General features: G+C 39.6%; 1 protein-coding gene across 12 annotated transcripts in view; it reads right to left on the bottom strand.

Moving 5' to 3' along the window:
* The window catches only part of ERC2 (ELKS/RAB6-interacting/CAST family member 2), a 521,838-nt gene that overhangs the window by 161,583 nt on the left and 335,482 nt on the right, over window positions 1-24,773 (bottom strand). For all 12 annotated transcript variants that reach the window (XM_083420965.1, XM_083420973.1, XM_083420963.1 and 9 more), the window contains one exon: window positions 9,536-9,683. In XM_083420965.1, the coding sequence (XP_083277091.1) occupies window positions 9,536-9,683 (148 nt within the window). The remainder of the gene's footprint in view (window positions 1-9,535; window positions 9,684-24,773) is intronic.

The following is a 24,773-nucleotide window of genomic DNA, read 5'->3' as shown; positions in this document are numbered from 1 at the left end:
CAAGGACCTAAATGTATAAGGCAATATAAGATGTGAAGCCTGCCTTTCTTTTTTATGACAGGAAATTATTAAACAGACAAATTTCTGTAATAATTATTTAATACATATTTAAACTATTAGAGCAGATAAGTTGCTTAATGGGGGAAAAAGTAGAAATACTAATTCCCCCAATACTTGATATGCTAGTAATACAACGTATGCTTTTAATTCTTCCTTGTGCCTATTTCGATTGGGCCGCAATCCTAAACAACCTTCGTTTTGATGTAAATCATATTGAATTCAATGTGAATTACTTCTAGGTCAGTGTGGTTACAGTCAGAATGTTAGCTTAAGTGCACAATGCAGGTGTATGATTTCTTCTTTTCAGGAAACAACAGAAATAATGAAGTTTCAATTCTGTGTTGTTTCTATCCAGGTTTTATTTCATCTTATTTAATAGCAGAAAGCAGCAGGACTTGTTTCAGTACTGAAACAAGTTTTCATCAAGTTGTTGCAAAAGCATCAGTCTTCTACATTAACACAGCACTGCAGATGAGAAGCCAATATAGGGAAATATCAAGCGTTAGCCATGCATTATGCACATGCCTAAACATTTCCCATTAATAGCATCAATGTACAATGTGGTCCTGGGTTCTTTTCCGGCTATCAAGCCAGTTCAGATGCAACAGGAAACTTTGGCTTAACATAAGCCAGGATCTTTGCAGCAATGTGCAATATGAGGGAGAAAACATGTTAAGGAGCAGCTTGCTGCAGAGATACCCTCAAGAAAGTCTTAAGTGCATGTGTGCACAATTGGCCCCTTTGGGGTCTATTTACTTATTAATATCATCATTGTCATCATCATACTTAATTACAGATCACCTTTCAGGTTACAAATCCTCCCAGATACTGTCTGGGATCTAATTCTACACATCTGACACTAATGTAATACAATTTGTGCAAATGAGGAATGCCTCTAATCCCCAGAGCAACAATAATGACAGTGGTAGCAGTTGGGGGTATTCAGGTTATGGGTAATTTGCATGCTGGGACCTCCTGCGTCTGTAATTAAAAGAAAAACTAAAGATACAGCTGCATGGAAAATTTATCTCAATACTAAATTATATGTGCCATAGTTTGAACAGAAACAGAAAATAAAATTGAGAAACAGGCTCAATTTAAGGTGTCCAACATTAAATAACACTCCACTTGTATAACATACATGAAGGAAAGATGGTAGAACTGACGGTGACATTGATGTCTCTAACTCCATGTATACATATAAAGGAATTTCCTCAGGGAATCATTAAATGCCGGTTTTCTTCAAAGCTTACAGAAGCAGGACTGACCCTAACATTAGGCAGAGTGAGATCACTGCCTCAAGCTGCAGATGTTGGCAGGAGCTGGAAGACTGGGCTGCGTGTGCCAGGGAACATATACTCCACCCTCTCTAGCCTGCTGCTCTCAGCAACAGTAGTGGATATTGTCTCATCACCAGTCAGCTTCAAATTCTTCCTCACCTCAGGCAGCAAAATTATTAGTAGTAGTACAGTATTAGTATTATTTTCTTTGCCCTTCACTCTAAGGTCCCCCTATTAAATATTTAAAACTATTAAAATATCAAATAGTTTAAATTTAATATTTTTTTAAAAGTAAAACAGTTTTAAACAACTTGCATTCACAAAAGTAAGGGGGTCCTCAAGGGGACACCTCAAGTGTCAGAAGCTATGGTAAACAGGCTTAAGGTTCACCTAGTGTACTGTTCCTGTTCTGGTGGGCATAGCCTGTGAGCAAGCCACAAGCCTTAGTAGCCCAAGAAGGCTAGGCCTCACACACAGGACTTCCAAGCTATGGCAGAGGAAGGGAACCATGTAAAGGGTCGGGAACAAAAAACCACTCTCAGCCCAAAACATAATCAGGGGCACCATCCGAAGCTGATCAGTACCTGATGAAATCTCCAGGGATGAGCACCTGATAAGATCTGATCTAGGCAAAGTAAGTCAAGGAGACCTATGTCAGGAAGTGAGAGACATACAATGCCCCAACAACACATCAAGGAGGCCCACAGAAGGAGCTGACAGCCTGTCCTCCCAGGTCATACTCAAATTCAGCTACCAATGTCTTTTGTTTATTTGACTACAATGTTGTGATGACATACTTGCCAACTGCACTGGAAAAACCAGGACATCCCGGCAAATGAAACAGAAAAGATTGCTAGCTATGTTAATTTTTATGTACTTCCGCTATCGTAAGATTTCAAAGTTACCTTTTTGGTTCCTAATCCTTCTATGAAGTAGTGAGCTAATGAGTTAGCAAAGATTGCCAAATGCTAGCTTTGTCTGTGGCTGATATATTGTGGACACCTGTGATCTTGGAGTGACTGGAACATGTCTAGGGTAAAACGCTCTCCAGCAGTTTTTGGCCAATTCCATTTACATTTTTTGGCTGACCATCCGAACAGTTAAAAAAGACATTTAAGAAACACACGAGTAACTCTGAACAATCCTTCAAGAAAATGTCTTTATAGTTTTTAAGCAAATTATTTCAAAGAGAATTACATCACTGTATAGATTTCATTTAGCAGCATTTATCTTTGAAATCTCAAAAGGAATTCTAGCTAGACATTTTATTTTGTCAACTGCTAATGAACCACTGATTTGGTTTGAGTACAGTCCTAATGGGAGCGTACACAATCCTAAAATACAAATTAGGACCATTAAATACTTAAAAAGCGATGTATAGAAACAATTAGAATTTCAAACATTCATGAACTGCTTGCTTCGCAGCTAGCTTGGTTTCTTCGCATTTGCTACAAACCTACTTTGATAAAATTTGCTAAATCTTAAAATATGTTCAGATAGAAAAACTTTAAGAGTTCCCTTTAGTTCTGCACCAGAATGTTTCATATCCACCAACATGCAAATGGGCTCCTGAACATATCATGTTGGCCACAAAAACCGCAACACATTAAACCACACCAATTCAATGGAGGCCAGGCTCAAGACATGTTTTGACTTTCTCCAAAAACTCAGAATGGCTCTTTTATTGACGCATAGCTACAATATATGTGATTTATGTCCCCTTTCAATCTGCTCTCTTCAGGCATATTCTCCAAGCTGGGTCTCTGCTTTCTTCATTATATCCTTCCATTGGTTAAATGAACAGACCAAAAGCTGACAGGCACAAGATTTAAGGAGTCTTAAATATGCCATTTTAAATACTGTCCTCCAAACACATTGGAGTCTATTAGACCTCCCCTGTGAATGCTTCCGAGGATATTTTAGCATTTTGCAGTTATTACAGTGTTTTCTGTATATGATGCAGGAGCTAAAAACAGAATTTCATTTAATCTGAATAAATTTAAATAGTGAGTTTTGGCACAAGCACTTTTTTAGCCCCTTATGCTAATAAGGCTTCAGTTTGCATAGTTCAGTCCTAAGCATGGTCTCATGTGTGTAATTAGAATTCCAGGCTAGGCACACTTTTCCTTAAAACAAATCCCACTGAATCAAGTGGAATCTCCTTCCAAGTAAGCATGCTTAGGATCTGGCTGTTAAGGCTTTTACTTCCTTTGCAGCTTCCCTCAACTGTTAAACAATTTCAGCAGTAGCATTAACAACACCTGCAGCATGGAATGACTTCGCTGCTGTATCCACTCACTTTTCACTGCCTGCTATCCTACAACTTGCAAGAATGTCCAACGGGCATTAGACAGAAGTGACTTGGGTTACAATCCCTGCACATGCACAGTTGTGAAGCTAAAGGCCAGCCCTTATTTCTCAGCCTAACCTACCTGAAAGGTTTGTAGGTTTGAAGAACGGATTAAAAATATGGGGCAGGATGCAACGTCATACTATTAAGATAGTTTCTTCAATGCAAGCATTTTTGCTTCCCAGGTGGAACAATCTCCCTACTCTTCCCCTCACATGCTGTTCTGGGGTTTTTCCCAATGCCAGAGTGTGGATGTGGGGGAAGTATTGGAGGTGTACAGCAGGAGGACAAAGGAATGGGGAGAAAGCCCCATTCTGCTAGTGGGAGTCCTTACACTAGCTACTGTTAGCACATCGGTTTAATTGAATCCAGCCCATGATACATAAACTGATGTATCCTACAAGGTCATGCCATTAGTGTAATGACTTCTGCCTGTACAACAGGACTTCCTTTCTCTATTGTTTACCCTTACGTTCCCCAAGCCTCTGGAGCAGATTTGGGGGGGACCGGGGCTGGGGAGAGAGGAAGTTCCATCACACAGACATAAGTCCTTCCACTAATATGTAACCCAAGCAATAAACCTTTTTATCCAATGGGTGAAACATTTGCAGGGGGAAAAAACTTTAAACAACAAATGTTAATGTAAGACCTGCAGCTGAGGACCATATACACCCTGAGATTTCTTTCTTTTAAGTAATTGCCACAGTATGTGGAGCTATTGGGAAGCATAAACCAAATAAAGGATGAGAAATAACTATACTCTGAGCACACAGAAAGAGCACCACATGCTCTTTTCTATGGAGCAATTTCCACTACTGAACAGAAAACTCAGGTTCTAAATTGAATTGCCAAGAGACTTGTCTAACAGCAGAAATGACAGCATAGAAAAGTGAACACAAAGCTCCCTCTCTGTGGACAATTGTCTTCCTCCTGTATATATCCATCATTGGGGCCTGGCAACATTACTTTCCTTCCTTGCATAATAAATGTTCTTAGCCATTTCAGGAAGAGTTTAACCTTCAACATTCTTTGAAAATGTCACATGGAAACATTGCCGAGCCAATTAGTCTTCACCTGAAGAAGGAAGCTTGAGGAGTCAAGCAGATTGTTTAGAATGCTTTATCGTTATCTATGTCTGAAGCAAACCTGGATATATTTGAGTTTTGGCGATTCAATCTCAGTATGCGTCTGTGATACATTACACATTCTGATGCAATCAGTGCCCTTGGCATTAATCCAATCCCAACAGAGCTCTATGAGACAATTTGTTATATTGGGTTAATCCACAAAGTTTAATAGCATTGACTATCTGAATCTTAGGACTATTTAATATATATATATATTTCATACTATATCTGATAAACATATGAAGCAAAACATAATACAGAAAGCATACCACAGAAAGCAGTGTTGTCTTCTAAGGCTGATAAGACAACATACAGTCAGAGCTTCTTACCTTTATACTTTGAACAGGATTTCTCTGCACCCTATACTCCCACATGTTTTCTGTCAGTAAGGGTCATAACACCCAGTATATGGACAGGGAAGGTCATTCTGGAGGATAATGTTTGGGTGAGGATAGAACAAAGTGATCTGTTTTTCACCAATTCACTCTCTGTTTCTCCATATAAACTGCCATATTTCAGCATAGCTATTTCTTCTGGTCCATAATTTCCCTGTGCTTATTACAGCATTATTTAAGGCTAGTGTAGATTTGGAAAAGGTTCAGAAAAAGGCAACCAAAATTATCAAGGGTGTGGAGCAACTGCCCTATGAGGAAAAGCTACATTTTGGGCTTTTTTTGTTTAGGCTTTCTTCTATGGTCAGCTACCTCAATCACAATAGGGTTGTTGTTTCTAAATGCACAAAAATAAGGGCATTAGAGGGGGAAATCCAGAATATTTTGTCACCCTAAATGCCTTCAGGGTTAGAAGGACTACTTTTCCTAATTATAACTTCTCTTCACTGTGATTTGAAGCATATCCTATACATGTCTTCTCAGGAGTTAATGCCATTTAGTTCATTGAACATTACTCCAAGGAAAGAGAGTATAGGTTTGCAGTCTGAAAGCCTCTATTTTCTTCCAAATAAAGATGCACCATTCCATTTCAATAGTAATTCCCACAATTTAACATCAGAGATACAGTCATACCTCGTTTCCTGAATGCCTCTGTTTTGGAATGTTTCGGCCCCTGAACGCCCAAAACCCGGAAGTAGCTGCTCCGGTTTTCAAACAATTTTAGGAAGCCAAACAGTTTCTGAGCTGCATTTTTCATCCCCCCCCCCAATTGACTTTGCAGCCAGTCCATTGATCCTCGGTTTTTGAACTTTTCAGAAGCTGAACGATCTTCCAGAACAGAGTAAGTTCGAAACCCAAGGTTCCACTGTATTGAAATTCACCAATATTATCCAAACCCATTGAAATATCTCTGTAAAGTAAGTATCCAACCAGACCAGAGTATGGGTTTAAATCACATTTTTTTAATTAAGCAGGCTTTGATCCAGTCATAGCCTAGATATGGAGGTCTGCTTGGCAACCCCTTGTACACTGGCTTGAGTTCCATGATATAAATATCCCAAGGTGGGATATAAATGTACTAATGAATTTAAAAGGCATACAATATAACTCTTTACAATACACACAACCCAGCTGTTATAAGCTTTACAAAGACCTGACTGGGAAACATCCCAATCTAGCTGATTTGTAAGGCATTTATATATTTAGAAATGGCTTGATTTGAGCCTCTTCCCCTTATTACAAAAAATGATGGTCTGTCTTTTCTCTTGCCTAGCATATAACTAGAAAGTACAATGAAATGAACATATAGATCACAGGAAAATACATGATTCTTTTTTGCTACAGACTCTCGGTCACATTTCTTGAGGTGCATCAGCAACAAACATGATTCATAGAAATAACCCAGTACATTCAAATAGAACAAAATCATATTAAAATTGAAACCAATAAAAGTGTTCTGAAACCTATTTACATGTTAATAGTTGTCACTATTTGTGTCTCTTAATACGTTCCAAATAAATGTTGTATGAAGTGAAGATCCTACGTTATTTCTGTGAAAAGCAATTGTAATTTGTTTCAACAAAGGCCAGGCAACCCAATGCCAGGGGCATTGATCAATTTGTTTCATTCAGCACAACAGTGTTTGCAAGAGTAGCACTCCAGACCATGGACCTAACTAGGCCCACCAGGCCATTTTGACCATGCCATGCTCTCTTGCCAGTCACCTGGCATCATATAAGATGTCAGGTGTGAACAGGTAAAAGGTAGCTTGGGTGGGGCAAAATGGGCTGCTGAAGCACCTTCGATCAGTTGATCAACAAGGTTTCAGAAGTACTGCATACATGGCTTCTGAAATGCCAATGATCAACTGAGCTGGGCTGATGAAGCACCAAAAATCAGCTGATTGCTTGCACTTCAAACTGCAAGTCCTTTGCAAATACCTCTAGGCAGTGCTTTGAAGTCTCGATGACCAGCTGATAGATGGGGCTTCCAAGCATGGTGTAGGGCTCTTTGCAAGGGCACAATCACCCAATAGTTGGGGCTTCAAAGTGCCACATCACCTGACATTACCAGTCAAATGTTGTCTATTGGGAGTACAAGTCATGGCCTGTCAGCTGGATGTGGTTCCCCACCCCTGCCCTATAGGGTCAAATGAGAGGAACAAAAGGAGTACACTCTAAGACATATTGGGGACAGATCAAATCCCCTGGTGACCCTAAAGTGAACCTTATCCCTTTATCTGTTGATAGCCCCATCCTTGTGCTGTATTATTGGTCATGCTATAGCAGGCATAGGCAAACTTGGCCCTCCAGATGTTTTTGGCCTACAACTCCCATAACAGGACCAGTGGTCAGGGATGATGGGAATTGTAGACCCAAAACATCTGGAGGGCCGAGGTTTGCTTATGCCTGTGCTATAGCATAGCAGAATGTTGGGAAATGACTTTTAAAATCCTTCTTTATTTCCCCCTAAGCAAGAGGTGCAGAAAGAGAAAAGAGGGAAGTTATATGACATAAGTTGAACATATCTCTATTACCTAGAAAATAAAGAGAATAGTGTTTGAGTCCATGCCACTCAGCTGTGGCTACAGAGAATCCAGAAATCAATTTGTAAAAGTAAGAGAAAGGTGTTGATGGACCTACTGGGCTTACAACGTTTGGGTACAATGTCTCCTATCCAGCTGACTGACCTGAGGCACATGTGCATCATGACTGGAACCCAGGTACTTGGCACCATTGTCTGTGATGAAGTCAGCATCACAAATGGATGATATGTTCATGCTCTGGGGCTGTTTCCTATGTCTATAGACCTGTGGGAAGAAGCTGTAATGATTAGGCGCATGAGGTCAGAACTATAGGAAGATCAGGGAAGGGAAGAAGCAACAGTTTTGCATCCTGTTGCTTAAGGGGTAGAAAGCTACACCATACAATGCATGATTCAAGGAAAAGAATCATAACATTGATATGTTTGGAGGGACCCAATACAATGCTTACATGGCATGCTCATCTATGAATGACTGGATTCTGAAGGACAAGCTGGTTACTTGCAAAGGGTTGGGTGAGACTGGTATGACTGGCATGGCTAGGGATGTTTTCCTACTTTGCAAGTAACAGTAACAAAAATCAAGGCTGATACTGTCACACAGTGGGAAACATCCAATAAAGGCTCATTCTAAAGCAACTCTTTTTCTCATCTACTTTCCCCAGGGTTTCTACAGGAGAAAAAGGTTTGACAATGCATTCCTACTACACACAACACAGCTTTAGCATCTAGGTTATCTGATTATGCTTCTCTTTCCTTAATGCATGGACCTAACCATCAGAAACTTAATAGTGACATAAAAAGATTGCCCCAGCTAAAATAGTTTACCGTAGTCTGTTGGTTGTTGTATATGCATATTTAAACATGCATTCATTCATTTCATTATTTTTTTATTCCACCTTTATTTCAAGGCGTTCAGCCCCACCAACCATGAAAGATAGGTAAGTTTGAGAGATGGTGACTGGTGCAAGGTAACCCAGTGAGCTCCTTGCCTGAGTGGTGATTTGAATTTGATCCAAATAATATGTTCCAACCATGACCCCACACTGTATTATAGGATGTATTCTATGGCAATTTTTCCTTATCAGTAAAAAGAAATTCATATAAAACATATATTTGGAACATACAACCTAGCATTCCTACAATTTGCACTTCAGAACAGAAGCAAATTATAGTTCAGTTTTTGCTGAGATCCATTTGTAACTTCCAGATAACCTTGCAGAAAGCTAACAAGCAACTATAATACAGCATCTGAATAAGGAGGTACAGTAGATATGGGTTTTAATATTTTATTTTATTAAAATGAGATTCTAGCACTCATGTCATGATAAAAGTGGCATGGGCGCCAGCACAAAATGGCTGCCATGTACAGCAAAGAGAAGAAGAGGTGACGATACTCCATAGCAGTAAGTACCATCCCAAAAGAAGCACTGAATACAATATACAAAATGGGAACTAAACATAAAGGGTTAGTAGGATTCAAGAGAAGGAACATATCTCAGTATGATGCTTTCTGCTGTTGTGTAATCAGTTAAGTGGTAGCCTCGATGGAAAAAGGGAAACAGGACATGACCGAAGAACATATTGAACAAGCTGAACCGACATGCAACTGAAGACTAAACACCAATAAAATAGTAGTAAGGCAATACGTATCCTTATCCTACCTTTCTTTCCAGCTGTCACAGGCAGGCTTGGTTTAAAGACTTAGTTTCATGTTAGAAGAAAGCAGGGAAAATAATTGCAAATCCCCATAAAGAATGATAAGGGAAAAAAGTGTTTTCCAACCTGTTGTTTTAACTGATGGACTAATCTGTCTTTTTCTCTTTTCAAAGCCATCACTTCTTCTTGAGTTTTCTTTTTCTTTGAAGCAGACAGTTCAAGCAAGGCAATATTTGCATCTTTTTCACTGATGGCAGCAAGGAGTGCTTCCTGTCTGATAAGATTAAAAAAAAAAAATGAAAACGCTTAGAAAACATATGTTTTTTAATTGAATATTTTAGTGCCTCTGAAGCAAAAGAGGCAACATTAATATATTAGGCATCATGAATGCATGTCTTATTCTGCATACAATATACCTGCCCAAATTTTCTAGGTTCAATTCTATGTACTGCTTATGATCAATTTTGAATCTGTTTGATTCAGGCAATAGCTCAGACTTCAATGACTGCAACATAAATCTAAGGAACTCAAAGTCCAAATATTGCCAAATTTCATAGTGTGTTTAGAACTGCACACTGCAAAGACTGCAACAATTAAATTGCAGAAAGGTTCGTTTCAGCTCATTACTTGGAATGTGAAGACAGTAAAGGATATTGGGGTGTCTAAAAGAGTTCCAAAATTTCACGTGTCAAGCTTTTTTTGTTCAATCTGACCAATCAACAACTCAAATATCTAAACATGATGGAACCTAATAAATTTAACACCTGATGATACAACATTTTAGCATATGATGGTACCATACGTCTTCTCTATATAAAAGCTAAAATTAAATTACACTGTCATATGTACAGCATTCAGGCAAATCATTATTATTATTATTATTATTATTATTATTATTAGCCTTGCTCCATGACAATCCACAGTGGCTTGGATGAAACTGATAGAAACAAATTGAAACAAGATATTTAGAGCAGTTGTGGGATCAGGATAACACTGAAACTGGGGACTTCATCATACAGAAATGACTAAACCCACCCATGGCGGGTGATCCTATTGGTCTTCAGACTGGTCTGTCAGGACCCAAAACCAAGTCACAGCCTGATCTAAGGTGGATCACGACAGCAGCACTACCACCATACAAACAGATGGTTAAAAAGAAAAAAATAAGAAATGGGTACCTAAAATCATGTTCAAGTTAAAGATGAGAATCAGGACTAAAAAGGCTGAAAACTACCATGATATTATAGTGTCAGTTCAAAAGCAGTTTATGTCTCCTCATCCAGTCAGCCACCACTATCAGGTCCTGCTGGTCCTGGGCTATATATTTTAAAGCGGATATAACTGCAGGTCAGAAGAATGCTGCTTACAATACCAAGCCTGTATGAGATTATGTCTCCAGAATGGACCCCAAAGAGTGGGCTAACATATCTGTTCTTGTGGAAAAGTTAATAGAACATTATTAAAACCACCGTACACCATAACCCTAGATCCCTACAGGATCGGTTTTGCACATTTTTATGTCTCCCCTCAATAACGAAATTAGTGCCTATGTTTTGTTAAACTAATAATAAAGAATGCACATATTTTTTATCATAAATATATAATCTGCTTTTGATACATTCTAGAAAATCTGAACATGTGAAATATTTCATAATTAAGTGGGCACAAAACGTAAGAGAAAAATATTGATGGGACTATGAGGGAATCATAGAATCATAGAATCATAGAATCATAGAGTTGGAAGAGACCACAAGGGCCATCGAGTCCAACCCCCTGCCACGCAGGAAACACCATCAGAGCACTCCTGACATATGGTTGTCAAGCCTCTGCTTAAAGACCTCCAAAGAAGGAGACTCCACCACACTCCTTGGCAGCAAATTCCACTGTCGAACAGCTCTTACGGTCAGGAAGTTCTTCCTAATGTTTAGGTGGAATCTTCTTTCTTGTAGTTTGGATCCATTGCTCCGTGTCCGCTTCTCTGGAGCAGCAGAAAACAACCTTTCTCCCTCCTCTATGTGACATCCTTTTATATATTTGAACATGGCTATCATATCACCCCTTAACCTCCTCTTCTCCAGGCTAAACATGCCCAGCTCCCTTAGCCGATCCTCATAAGGCATTGTTTCCAGGCCTTTGACCATTTTGGTTGCCCTCCTCTGTACACGTTCTAGTTTGTCAGTGTCCTTCTTGAACTGTGGTGCCCAGAACTGGACACAATACTCCAGGTGAGGTCTGACCAGAGCAGAATACAGTGGCACTATAACTTCCCTTGATCTAGATGCTATACTCCTATTGATGCAGCCCAGAATTGCATTGGCTTTTTTAGCTGCCGCGTCACACTGTTGGCTCATGTTAAGTTTGTGGTCAACCAAGACTCCTAGATCCTTTTCACATGTACTGCTCTCAAGCCAGGTGTCACCCATCTTGTATTTGTGCCTCTCATTTTTTTTGCCCAAGTGCAATACTTTACATTTCTCCCTGTTAAAATTCATCTTGTTTGTTTTGGCCCAGTTCTCTAATCTGTCAAGGTCGTTTTGAAGTGTGATCCTGTCTTCTGGGAAAATATGACAATGTCACAGATTCTCGTTACAGAACAGCAAAGTGGTTAGAAATATACACAGGCTACCCAGCAAACCCATATTGCCTGGACCACTCAGTTTGTTTCTTTAATAGTGATTAGTGGTGGAGTCCTGTGCAGTCTCTGGGGGCCTTTGTGCACAAGTATCAGTGGGCTCTTTGTCCCTCCCTTTCTTCCTCAAACCACATCCCTTCTCCCTATTGGCTTCACCCCTTTAAAGTAAAATAAATATTGTGGGGCTTATTACCCTTCCACAGTGGAAAGGGTAACTTCTCTCGGATTTAACCTTCCACCTGAATTCAAAACGAATACACTCCCAGTCCTTCTCATGCCCTCCTCTCCTCTTAATTCTGCTCACAAAAAAATCAACCCCACTTGAGGGAAAATAACGAAATTCTCACATTTTCTGAGCCTATCAACTCTCGGTAGAAGGAGCCCACATGCTCATTTGAACAGTGAAATAGGAGGCAAAGGAGAAAACCCCTTAAAAGAAAAATAATATTCAACACACAGTGGTGGAATCTCTTTAGCATTGTAAATTATTAAGCAGAAAATTAGGCAGAAGCATTATACAGGAGATGGCCGCTCTGGAAGACATATATATTAAACATTTCATGTAGCAAAAGTATCCCTCAAATGATATTTATTATCCTGGGATAGCAGCAGTGAAACAGAACTCTTCAGTGGGGCAAAAGGGCATAAAGGAACTCTATCTATCTCAATTCCCCATCATAGAAGAGGAAGGAAAACTTCAATCAAACCAAAGCAAGAACCATTTGGGGATATGTTTCCAATGGGCAGGTAGGGGCTTCCTGCTCTGGGATAATCAAAAAGGCATCACCTTCTGAGTGTGTTAGACCAGGCATAGGCAAACTCGGCCCTCCAGATGTTTTGGGACTACAACTCCCATCACCCCTGACCACTGGTCCTGTTAGCTAGGGATGATGGGAGTTGTAGTCCCAAAACATCTGGAGGACTGAGTTTGCTATGCCTGTGTTAGACCCTCAAGTGGAACAGGGTTGAAGGGAATGGCTGGGCTGATGTAGACTGGGTGCTTCAAATCTGCTACAGATGGTCAGATGAAGGTGATCATCAGGACAAGGGTGCTTGGGAGAGTGACTTGGAGAAGCGCAAGTTGTCACTGATCAATGAGTCCAAAAACCAACATGGCTGCCCCTCAGGCACTAATTTGATACCGAAAGCGAAACCATCAGCGAATGCACATGTGCATACATTCTAAATTCATTTAGTACACATATAAGAAATACGGTATGTGAAGAAGTGTGCTTCTGTGTAAGAACAAGCACATACATGTGTGTTCAAGAGATCCACAGTCTAAACAATGTCGAAAAGAGTATATTTTAATTTGTAGAAGTGGAATGAATAAAACACACACACAAAAATGGTTTTAGCTACACTAAAAAAAATCCTGTTAAGAATTAAACACTAGCAAATGCTCTCTTTTGATTGCTGTTTAACAGATTAACCATTTTAAGAAGTATCCTAGAAATCTTTTTTAAAAAAATTGCCTTGCCACATCACAGTCTATTTAAAAGGGAATAATGTAAACACTTCTATTTCACTCCCTCACTTACATTAGTCAGAGAACAATATTCTCAGTTTTATTAATAGGAACTGTCCATAACTGTTAGAAAAGTAGATAAATGAAGTGATATAAAATTACAACTTCATATGTTAACAAATACGAAAGCAAGAGCAACCCGTCCTGTAATTCTTACATCCATTATTATGGAATGCATTTTGTGCAAGGACACAAAAATGCAATTAAAACACTGTAATTGAAAATGTTTGAACTAACAATATACACCCCACTCTTCATGTTCCAATCATAACTGAATGGAAAAGAAACCGCTCAATCAACTTGTCTCTATAATTGTTGTTTTCTTTCCCTTCTGACCCCAAGTATTCAACTTTAAGTTCAGTAGGAGGTAATGTCAGAGAGACAGTGATGAGAGATCCTATTTGAAACAACTTCTTTCTTTCACCCCAAAAAGGAAAAAAAAAGTATGTTCAAACGTACTATTAATCCACAATGGTTGCACAAGTACCTTTAAGGAAATACACAAAGGAACATTACAGTTAAAATATTTAATCCATGCAGCCATACCTGAATTAGTGGCTGGTATTTATAATTTGCGTAAGAGCCTAATACATAATAACGTCACAGATGGCAGTCCAAAATTCTAGATTTATGTGACGAAGTTGACCAATATGAGCTTCAGGTAGCATTCAGGTGTGGGGTGCATTGTGCTAGCTTTGGTGGTTATAGTGCTAGCACTTCTGGTTCCAGTTTCCAATGTTACTTTTACACAGCAGTACCTGTTGCAGTATGAAGCTGTGGCTTTATTTGTCGAGATACTGCCATGTTGAGCTAAATTGCATTAGCACCAGTGGGGATGATGTGATGTGTAAAAGCAAAATGCATGTTTCCACTCTCCTCCCCCCCCCCCCCTTTTCCACACATGCATCCTTCAGTTCCCTCATGATTAAAAGTGCAGGCTTTTAAATAGGCAATAGAACGTGATATATACTGGGAGAGCATTCAGCGACTGACAGCGTTAAATGTGTTTTTTAAAAAAGTGAGTTGAATGTTTAAAACCTTCTTCAGTTCTAATCATGGCACTGAGGACCAAAGCATGTATGATATTAACTGCATGATTTCAAGTAATTTGCCTTCTTTCATAAACTTAAATAGCAGCTGGGATTGAGACTGTGGCACATGGGGGAGTGGTCAACGCTTTCCTCTCAAATCATGGCCCTCTTGAAAACTGTCCTGCAAACCTCAAGCTACCCTTAGAGGGCAGCACCAATGGACCTTTCCGTTCAGGACCCGATAGCAATTTCAGGGTTGGGAAGATTTTCATCAGGACTACAACGCCCATTGAGCCATTGAGAAAAAACATACACACCCTTGTATATTTTCCTTGCAGGAAAAAAAAGAGGTTTGTGTGGTGAGCAGTGAGCAGAAAAATAACACAAGATGAAAGGCCGAAACACTTCTTCACCTGCCAGTCTTTATTCCAGATCGCCAGCTGCCACATATGCTAAGTGGCATACAAATTGTTGAAATAAATAAATCAAAACAGAAGCATTACATGCAACTGTGTGTCACATGTAATTTGTCCTGTTATGAAAGTAGTACTAGCTCTTTATACTTCAAGAAATGTCCAATCAACTGGACCATATACACCTGACTAATTTGTTCTTCAAATTCTGTCCCCTATGCATGCACGCCAATTCCTGGGGGCCAAGGCTCAATGTTATTTTTTTAAAGAGGGCTGTGGGCCCCCATTGTTTAGGGAAACACAGAGCTGGGTGTGGAGTGACATCAGGACATTGCATAACATTGTGTATGTGATGTCAGGACACCATGTCGGCCCCTCCTCAATGTTTTTTAGAAGATGGTGCCTCTGCCCCTATGTGATCATCAAATCATTCACACAAAGTAGCCAGATAGACACTGAAGACTATAATTTAAAATGGTTGTATTCTGCTTTAGGTTCCTATGAATCCAGATAAGAATGCATAATTTATTTATTTATTCATTGTTGTGTATGGCAATCATGAAAGCACTTGAATTTTGCACTTAACTGTATATTGGAAGCACTTTTCATAAAACATTTTAAATCTCAGTATCTCTGTTTAAATTTAAAACTTCAGAACCAAACCCTTCCCTGTGTGGACAGCCATTTTGAATTTTGTAGAGATGCAATATAAGTTTAACAGCTTCAACTTAGTGGATGCTAAACAAAAAAATAACAACACAAAGGATCAAAAATACTGGAGGGTGAATCCAATTGCATGCGAATACAAAGGTTTTGTTTGTGTGGAACATAGCTCTGCTCAAAGTCCAGCTAAGCCAAACAGGATGAACCAATACCATAGGCAATCTGTCATTGTCAAGCTACTTGTCTTTCACCATTGTATTTTGTATGCATAAAGGACCAAGATAAAAGTTGTTTGTAGAAAGAATGGTTTGATCCCTTGAGCATAGTATTCAACCCATTTTGAAGCTCACTTAAATTTATAAGCCTTGCGTGGAAAACTATTGTTGTTTTTCTAACCAAGATTTTTAAAATAACTCAAAATCAAAGTGTCAGAATCTTCTAAAATATATTATTGTAGAATGCAAGCCTAATATTGATGTTCCATAAAGCTTTGAGTTACATAAATGACAGGATTATCCTTGTGAACAAACCAAATACTGACTACCTTTGTCCAGAAACTAAATTACTTTCCAGGATGGAAATATCAAACAGATCACAACAAAAGAAAGCCAAGGACTATATAGATGAGGAATAGGTAAGGTGTCTTCACTTCTTCCCTTTAACTCCAGAATGTCTTCTTTCTGTTGAACTCAGGGCCTTTTATAGTGATATAGTTGCTGGGGAGGGGGGTGTTCAGATTTTTTGGGCGTGCCACCACATGACACTATCATTATTCAGCTACTACAGATGACAGATTTTAAGACAAAACTTTTGTTTTGTCCGTAATCAAAAGACAAGGAACTAATAAAGACTTGCTGTAATTCTAAAATAAATAGCAACATAATATTCAGTACAGTGGTACCTCGGGTTACACATGCTTCAGATTACAGATGCTTCAGGTTACAGGCTCCGCTAACCCAGAAATAGTACCTCGGGTTAAGAACTTTGCTTCAGGATGAGAACAGAAATCATGCTCCGGCGGCATGGCAGCAGTGGGAGGCCCCATTAGCTAAAGTGGTGCTTCAGGTTAAGAACAGTTTCAGGTTAAGAATGGACCTCGGGAATGAATTAAGTACTTAACCCAAGATACCACTGTATTTTAAGAACCTATTAAGAATTGTCAAAAAGAAGAAAAACTTGTTCTGATTCAGAAAAATGTCAGTCAGAATCTAACAGTGCTGTTGTCTGAAGAAGTAGAGAGCCATAGGCAGAAACTCCACATCACGCTTTTCAGAATCTTATGTTAATTACTTACGGTATGATATGATATTTAAAGCACACCACAGTTCAAATTTCCTGATAATATGCTGTACAGATTTCCTAATTATTCACCTGAACTTGCTTTGCTGAGCTGCAGCATGAAAGCTTTTCCAAGCCAGCATGAAAGCTCTCAGTCAGCGCAGGTGGTATCAGATGCCCCACCCTATAATTTTGGTCCTGCCGGGATGAGTGGGCAGGGTGTGACTAATACCTTGCTATGAAGCGTTTTGGTCACCATATTCTAGGCCAGGGAAGAAATCGCCTGCAGACAAAATGAGGGGTGTCTGGAGGTTTCACCTACCTCACAGCAACTGTCACAACTTGTTGGTGGGAAAGTATCAAGGTACCCAGGGAAAGGGGTCCAGGGAAAGGTTTCTGCCTGAATGCCACAGAACTTCCCAAATGGCCTCCTGGAAGATTTGCCCAGATTTGATTCAGGTCATAGGGTGATCCTTAAATCCAGGATTGACTCTGAAGGCTTAATCAACCAGCAGACGGGCAAGTTGATTGAGAATCCATATCCAGTGCCTATGTCAAAGCCTACTTGCATCTGCAATTAATAAAATTGTGGCCATTTTGATCCCAAAATGCTATATTGTCTTCATTTCTACCTATCACATCCCTCGGGTTTACTGAGCCGGGGTGCACAAAAAGCCCTTAAAGCCAAACAACTGGTCAGATTTGAAATACCTTTGTGTCTCAGAGTGATGAGGTACTAATATAAATGCTACCAAAACAAAATCACTATCAAGTGTACTTCTTGGCCTAACTGTCCTAGTTTAATTTAAAAGATAAATAGTGTCAAAAAGGCAACAGATCTGAAGGAAGAACATTGCTGGGAGGTGAGGAAAATATGGAACAGATCCAAGTTATTTCAAGAATCAAGGAGAGGAGGAGTTCAGACAACAGTCCACAAATATTTCCTTAATTAGTACTTTAAAGATAGGCATGAAAAGAGTCAGATACCAGATCCATGTTGACTAATTATGACTTCCTTGTTAAAGGAGTGGCTGCAGGCATTTCCAGGAGCATGCAAGTCATATGATTCAAATTTGAGTAGGGCAGCTTACTCATTGATCTTCTTTGGTGGGTAAATGTTTCCCAAATTTGTTACAGACTAAGAAAGCAGCTTTTACAAAAGGCAGATGTAAAGATTTTGGGGGGAAGGGGGGTGTTGATCACAAACCAAGATGAGTGATTAGAATGGTGCTAGTTTCAAGTAGACCAAAATAGGCACGAGGAAACGGGTCTTCCTGAACTGTAAGTGTGAAAAATATGCTATGCTTGCACAGCAGACTAAGCCCATCTATTAATACTTTCTTCTGGCTAATTTGGTTGTGTAGTTGAGTACAAAGACAACAAGAAACGATTTATGATGCTCTTACAGATAATGTCTAATAGACATAACAATTAGTTTTTTCAGTTAGAATCTACATATGCTTAACCTTACTGTCCATAGTATCAGGAAGAAATATAAAGGAAACTTGCAAAGGCTGCATGAATCAGAAATATTTTTGTGTCTGAAAATTCATGGAATTCTACCCCTCCCCCCCCACCATCTGAAATTTGCTCTTACCTATTCAGAGTGCTGAAAAAGATTGCAGTCATAACTTAAGACTGAAGATGCAATAAAAATAAAATCACTTTTTTTAAATAAAAAGGTTCCACTTTTGGCAGCTGAAACTAAAAGGTATGCATGGAATGAAGTTGCTATCAATCATAAAATATTATTTACTGTATGCCTCAGCACGAAAAGAGAAGACATTCTCTTTCGCCACGCAGAGTGGCTGGGGCAACCAGTCACACAGGCATGGTATAAGTAACAAATTGTTGTTATTATTCAGTTTACAATTGGGCCTTATTGATACAATAAACCTAATAAACCTCACCAAATACTGGATTAAACTGAAATCACCAAAATTGAGTTTTGCAAAAGAGTTTAGCCCACTAAACCAATAAAACCATCCAGATCGTGGTAGGGGAATCAGGGCAGATTTGAGACTTCTTTATCATGGAGAGTCTTCTCAGTACTGAGTGGTGAGCAGGTGAGCAGAGATAGCAGTTTCTGTCTTAAATAACACTGCAATAGCCCAAAGGAAAGAGTGATGATAAGAACAGCACCTATAGATTCAAGGGCTGCTTTCACAATTATGTGAAGAGCTTTAATGAGTGATAAATTGCTTTACTGTTTTGTGTCTGGTTTTTTTGTCAAACATGCAAGCAAATACTATGGATACAAACTTCATATGTTCATAATTCAGATCCAATATACCTGAAACCCACATTTTCTAGGTATGCCAACCCTATAACAACAGCCTTCAGAACTGTAGCAATGAATGTATAACTTTCATGTCAAACTACAATTCAGTTTATGAATGAGCCCATTGTTCTCCAAACAAATTGATAATACAGCATGTAAGGAAAGCAGGGGACTGCTGGTGGGGGTGAATAGAGACAAATTAAAGTTCAAATGGACATAGGTTCTCTTGCAGCTGAAGGAATGGACCAGTTCCAGCCTTGAGTTATGGCTACCTCTAATTCTGAAGTTTAATATGCTTTATTGACTTAGGTAAGATTATCTGAAATGGACTGGATGACCCTCAGGACACCTTCCAACTCAACAATTTTATGATTCTAACCTGTTTGTAAATGCACTGTGCCAACATGGGCTCGAAAATGCTAGCCACCTGAACTGAATATGGAGACAGGTGTGAATGAAGCAAAAACTTATAAACTGAGCTGCACCTGAACCTGGAATCACATGACCAATCTTCAACGCTGGTTATGTGAATAACCTAGGAATATAAACAAGAGTAGTTGTTTTTTTGGCGTCCTTATGGCAAAAGTAATGGAGGAGACAAGATATTTCTCCCTAAGTTGAGCAAGCTTTAAAACACTCCAATGCCCCCCCCCCCTAAGCTTAATGGAAGAAAGTGGAACGAATTCTAGCAACAGCACAAAGGTGATTGTGAACAAACAGAGCATGTGCAAAAGTGCAATATTAACAAAAATAAGTCAGGCTGACTCATACATGGGTAAAGATCATACTTCAGACAAAGAATAGAAAGTGTATTAGAAAAGGATACGAAATATGGAACCCGTAGCGATATCTAAAATATCCAAGGCTGAACACTTAGAATCATAGAATCATAGAGTTGGAAGAGACCACAAGGGCCATCGAGTCCAACCCCCTGCCAAGCAGGAAACACCATCAGAGCACTCCTGACATATGGCTGTCAAGCCTCTGCTTAAAGACCTCCAAAGAAGGAGACTCCACCCACTCCTTGGCAGCAAATTCCACTGTTGAACAGCTCTTACTGTCAGGAAGTTCTTCCTAATGTTTACTGTGGGATAGCTTAGCCTCCTGTAGCACTTTGCCAATTTGTAAGGCAAATCTTACTACATATCAAATGCCAATGTCTGATGAAATATGTTAGAGAATTGTTGCCGATAGCCATCCGTGTATATTTGCAAAAATTTAGAGGAAGTACCTTAGAATGTAAGTGAGAAGTGGAGTCCTTTTCTCAAATGAATAATCAAGTTTATTTAATTAATTTATATCTTGCCCTTCATCACAAGATCTCAAGGCAGATCACAGAATAAAATACAAGAGAAAAATATGGGTAAATAATTAAAACGAAAACAACAAAACTATAGCTCCTCCTTCCCAAGGACACATTTAAAAGATTGTAGAATATTAATCAGCCAAAGGAATGTTTTTCACAAGCGCCTAAAATATATATAATGAAGGCGCCAGGAGAAGTTCCCTGGGGAAATAATTCCACAAAAGGGGAAGCCACTACAGAAAAGGCCCATTCTCACATTGTCACCCTCCAGACCTCACGTTCTTCAAGTACAAGTCCACCACAAACAAGGCATTTCGGCTGAGCCTCCTGAGTGCATGTACTTGGGAGTAAACAGAGAAGTATTGCCACATGGGGCCCACAGATCGTATTATTTAACTCTCAGTTGCCCTTTTAACATGGCAATAATAAGAAAGAAAGAAAGAAAGAAAGAAAGAAAGAAAGAAAGAAAGAACGAGGAGTGTCAGACCAAAACCATTCAAAGCTTCTAGGTCAAAACGTATTCCTTGAATTCACTACATACTATACAAACACTGCATAATATACTCCCAGTGGCCATATCCTATTACATTGCAGAGAAACTGGATTCTGCATCTCCTGGAGCTTCTGTGCAGCCATCAGTAGTAGCCACACGTAGGGAGATTATTATTATTTTTAAGTCAATATTAGGCTTCCCAGTTTTGTTGAACTTTCTCTTTAACACGCCATAGAAGAATGATTCTTCACTATTGAGTTGTTTGACTGGAAAAAGTGATAAAGCTGTATGGTAACTAAATAAGGCACACCCTTCTCCATATATAATATATAACTCTGGGGGCTATTCTCTCTTGAATGTGTACAGGTGCAAATAAATGCTTGAGATGAATGAAAGGTTCCTGAAAGCTTATAGGGCAGCACCCCTCCCATTTAAGTTATACCTGAGGCTGTGCAGCATGAGCCCTGGTGAGGCATTACTGGCACTCCAGCCTCAAAAAGGAAAGACAAAGGAGAGAGATTGGATCTCTCCCTCTTTAATGTGCTGCTAGAAGAAAAGAGCCTGGTGGCCTTTGAGGTGGATTTCTCCCCCAAGGGCTACTGCAATGATTGAAAGGGAAGAAGGAGGCAATTTAGGGAGCAGGGTGTGTGGAGAGCAGAAAGATGATTGTGGTTGGTTGGTGCACATACATTCCATTTTGTTCCTTATGTTTTGTATACTCATAAAATATATGAACAGTAATAACACACACACACACACACACACACACACACACACACCTCTCTTATATAATATGTTTTTGTTTCTACTCAGTCCAAAAAAGAAGTTTGTAAAGTTGGTGGCTGAAGCCTGGTTGACACAATTTCATACACCAAAGAGCTGGAAGCAGGGCAGACGTGGATTTAGGACAGCACAACTGGTTCCCCCACACATGGTGCCAGGGGCAAGGGGTAAAGGTAAATGGACCCCTGACCATTAGGTCCAGTCGTGACCGACTTTGGGGTTACGGCGCTCATCTCGCTTTATTTGCCAAGGGAGCCGGCGTACAGCTTCCAGGTCATGTGGCCAGCATGACGAAGCTGCTTCTGGCGAACCAGAGCAGTGCACGGAAACACTGTTTACCTTCCCACCAGAGCGGTACCTATTGATCTACTTGCACTTTGACTTTCTTTCGAACTGCTAGGTTGGCAGGAGCAAGGACCGAGCAATGGGAGCTCACCCTGTGGCGGGGATTCGAACCTCCGACCTTCCAATCAGCAAGTCCTAGGCTTTGTGGTTTAACCCACAGCGCCACCCTTGGACAAAGGTAGGAGGGCTCTAAGACCCTGCCCAAGCCTCACAGCTCCTTCCCAAAGTCTGGCACCACCCTTACCTGTCTTTGGGAAGGCACCACAAAGATTGGGGGGGCATTGTCAAATTTTGGCCTCCCCCAGGGTGTCATTATTACCTAGATCTGCCCCTGAACAGGGATCCATGTAATTATCTCTTTTAGTTAACATTCTGACAAAATGAATTAAATTATAACTATTTTAAGTGTGGGCTTTTTCCCCAGCTAGTGCAATCTGCCAGACTGCAGATCCAGTCACTAACCAGATGCTGGCTTTCAATTTTTTGCTCACAATGTTCTTGCTGCTTGCAAAAACTCGGGCCATGCAAAGCTTGCCCCTTCTTTCAGCTAAGCTTTATGAGTCGCTGAAACTCATATCTGAGCTCAGTAAGCTTAACCTGCAGAGTGTGAGTGAGTGTGTGTGTGTGTGTGTGTGTGTGTAAATGGATGTCTCTTCTGGTGTTTTATAAGCAGGGTAAAGCCTACGTTTTTCAAAGGGGTTGTTCAGAGGCTATTATAGGCCTGTTGGAAGTGGTTTGTCCTTTGGTCTTTTAGTGAGAGAATGTTTATGGCTGTTGTGACATTGCTTGTTTCATGTTGAGTTTTACGGGTTTTAATGTTATTATTTTATTGTGATGCCTTTAAGTACGCCACACTAAGCCAACCCAAACAAACAAGCCCCACGCCACATCTTTAACTAATAGCATTTTGTCATCTTCCTTTGAATAGACCAGAGCAATTGAACAAAGGGATTATCCTCTCTCTCCCCACTTAAAATTAGTATGGAGCTGAGCTGTGGAATTTTTCAAGTTTAGACAATGGTGCAGCTGTGTAAAACAAGGCCCACCACATAGGATTTTGCTTGCTTCGGTTTAATACTAATGCATCTCAGTTCACTTGGGTAAGGTGTGTCAAGCATAAAGGCCTGCCACCAGGCTCTATCACTCTTGTTTCCATTAGTATTAAGAGCGCTAGCATTAGGCAGGCAAAAGAGCACTTGTCAAGTGTTGCGTGGCCTATAGTCTGGGAGCTTTTACTTACAGCACCAGCCATACTATTCAGGGTGTCCTTTAAATGACCAGAATCTCCATTCTTTAAACACTAAGGGTGGGAAAATAGCAATGGCTACCTGAAATAATTTAAATTGCAGAATCAACACAATTCTGTTGCGTTTATTATGTATATAATATGTACATGTATATAAATGTATATTACATGTATATAAATGGAAAAAATATGTCTGCAGAAGTCAGAAAACCAAGCAAAGAGTTATGGATTTGCACACTGCTGCAGATTTCATTGTAAGACAGATGACAGATCTTTATCCCAAGCAGAGAGCAACTTACTCCTGGGTAAGTGGGGACAGAATTGCAACTTAAACTTGTTCATTTTTTTTTAATAAGAGGGGAGAGAATGGAGAAAGGGGGAGAAATAAGCAATGGTTAAAGAAGCTCAAATGCTAGTCCAGTTGGTATATCACAGTGGTTGCTAGTCGCTAAATCTTAATAGAACACCAATAAAAAGTCAATGAATTATCTTTTACAAAATGTGTCAGACAAAAATTAACATCCAGAGCTGTTCCATCTTTTTGGCCAAGCCCTGGAATCTGTTAAGCACTGAATTCACATAGTGCCTGAAGGGTATCTCTAGATAGGGTTGGGAAAAGCTCCACTTTGAAACACTGGAGACCTATTGCCGGTCAGTATACTGAGGCAGATGGACCAATGGTCCAGTTTGTTCCTTTGTTGCCAAGATCCCTTTCCTTCACCTTGGTGAAGCCATGGTTTTCAGTCACTTGTTCCTATGGTAGAGAATAAAATTGATCTAATACATAATATTGACAACTGTATTCAAAGAAAATTGAACTGCACACTTAGGATTATTCCCAATGCAACAATAACATTCAGAAATATTCCACATGCACAGAGTCTCAATATTGCATATAGGAATTTTTCAGCTGCATTTTAGCACTTTCTTCTCCAGACATTCTGAATATCTGAATTTGTCTGTCTGCAATATAATGCAGTCCCTGAACTCTGAAAAAAAATTTATTCTCAATGAAGCAAACCACACATATTTTAAGCTCCATGTTTGAGGTTTCTTTTGTTATCAGCTATTAATCCAAACTGAAACAGGAAAAAATCAGAATCTATTAAAGATCACTGAAAACTTCAAAGGAACGAAAGTTAAGAAAAAATATATTCCAATTCTCAGCCCATGCAGCAAAGCACACATTAACAGTGGTCCAATAGCTGGTAATGGTGACTTCCAAGTGAGGTAGTTAAGATATTATTGCTTCTGTAAACTCTAAACTGAAGTTTAAAGTAGACATGTAATCTTCAACTCCCCAAACAGTCCAATTTGGCCACTAAAGATGCTGTTTTACATTTCCAAACATTTTTCCCTTGTTGC

This window comes from Podarcis tiliguerta (genome assembly GCF_965153285.1).
Source record: "Podarcis tiliguerta genome assembly, chromosome: 2".
NCBI lineage: Eukaryota > Metazoa > Chordata > Lepidosauria > Squamata > Lacertidae > Podarcis > Podarcis tiliguerta.
The sequence above is the reverse complement of the archived record's forward strand: the minus strand, read 5'-3'. Positions and strand labels throughout refer to the sequence as shown.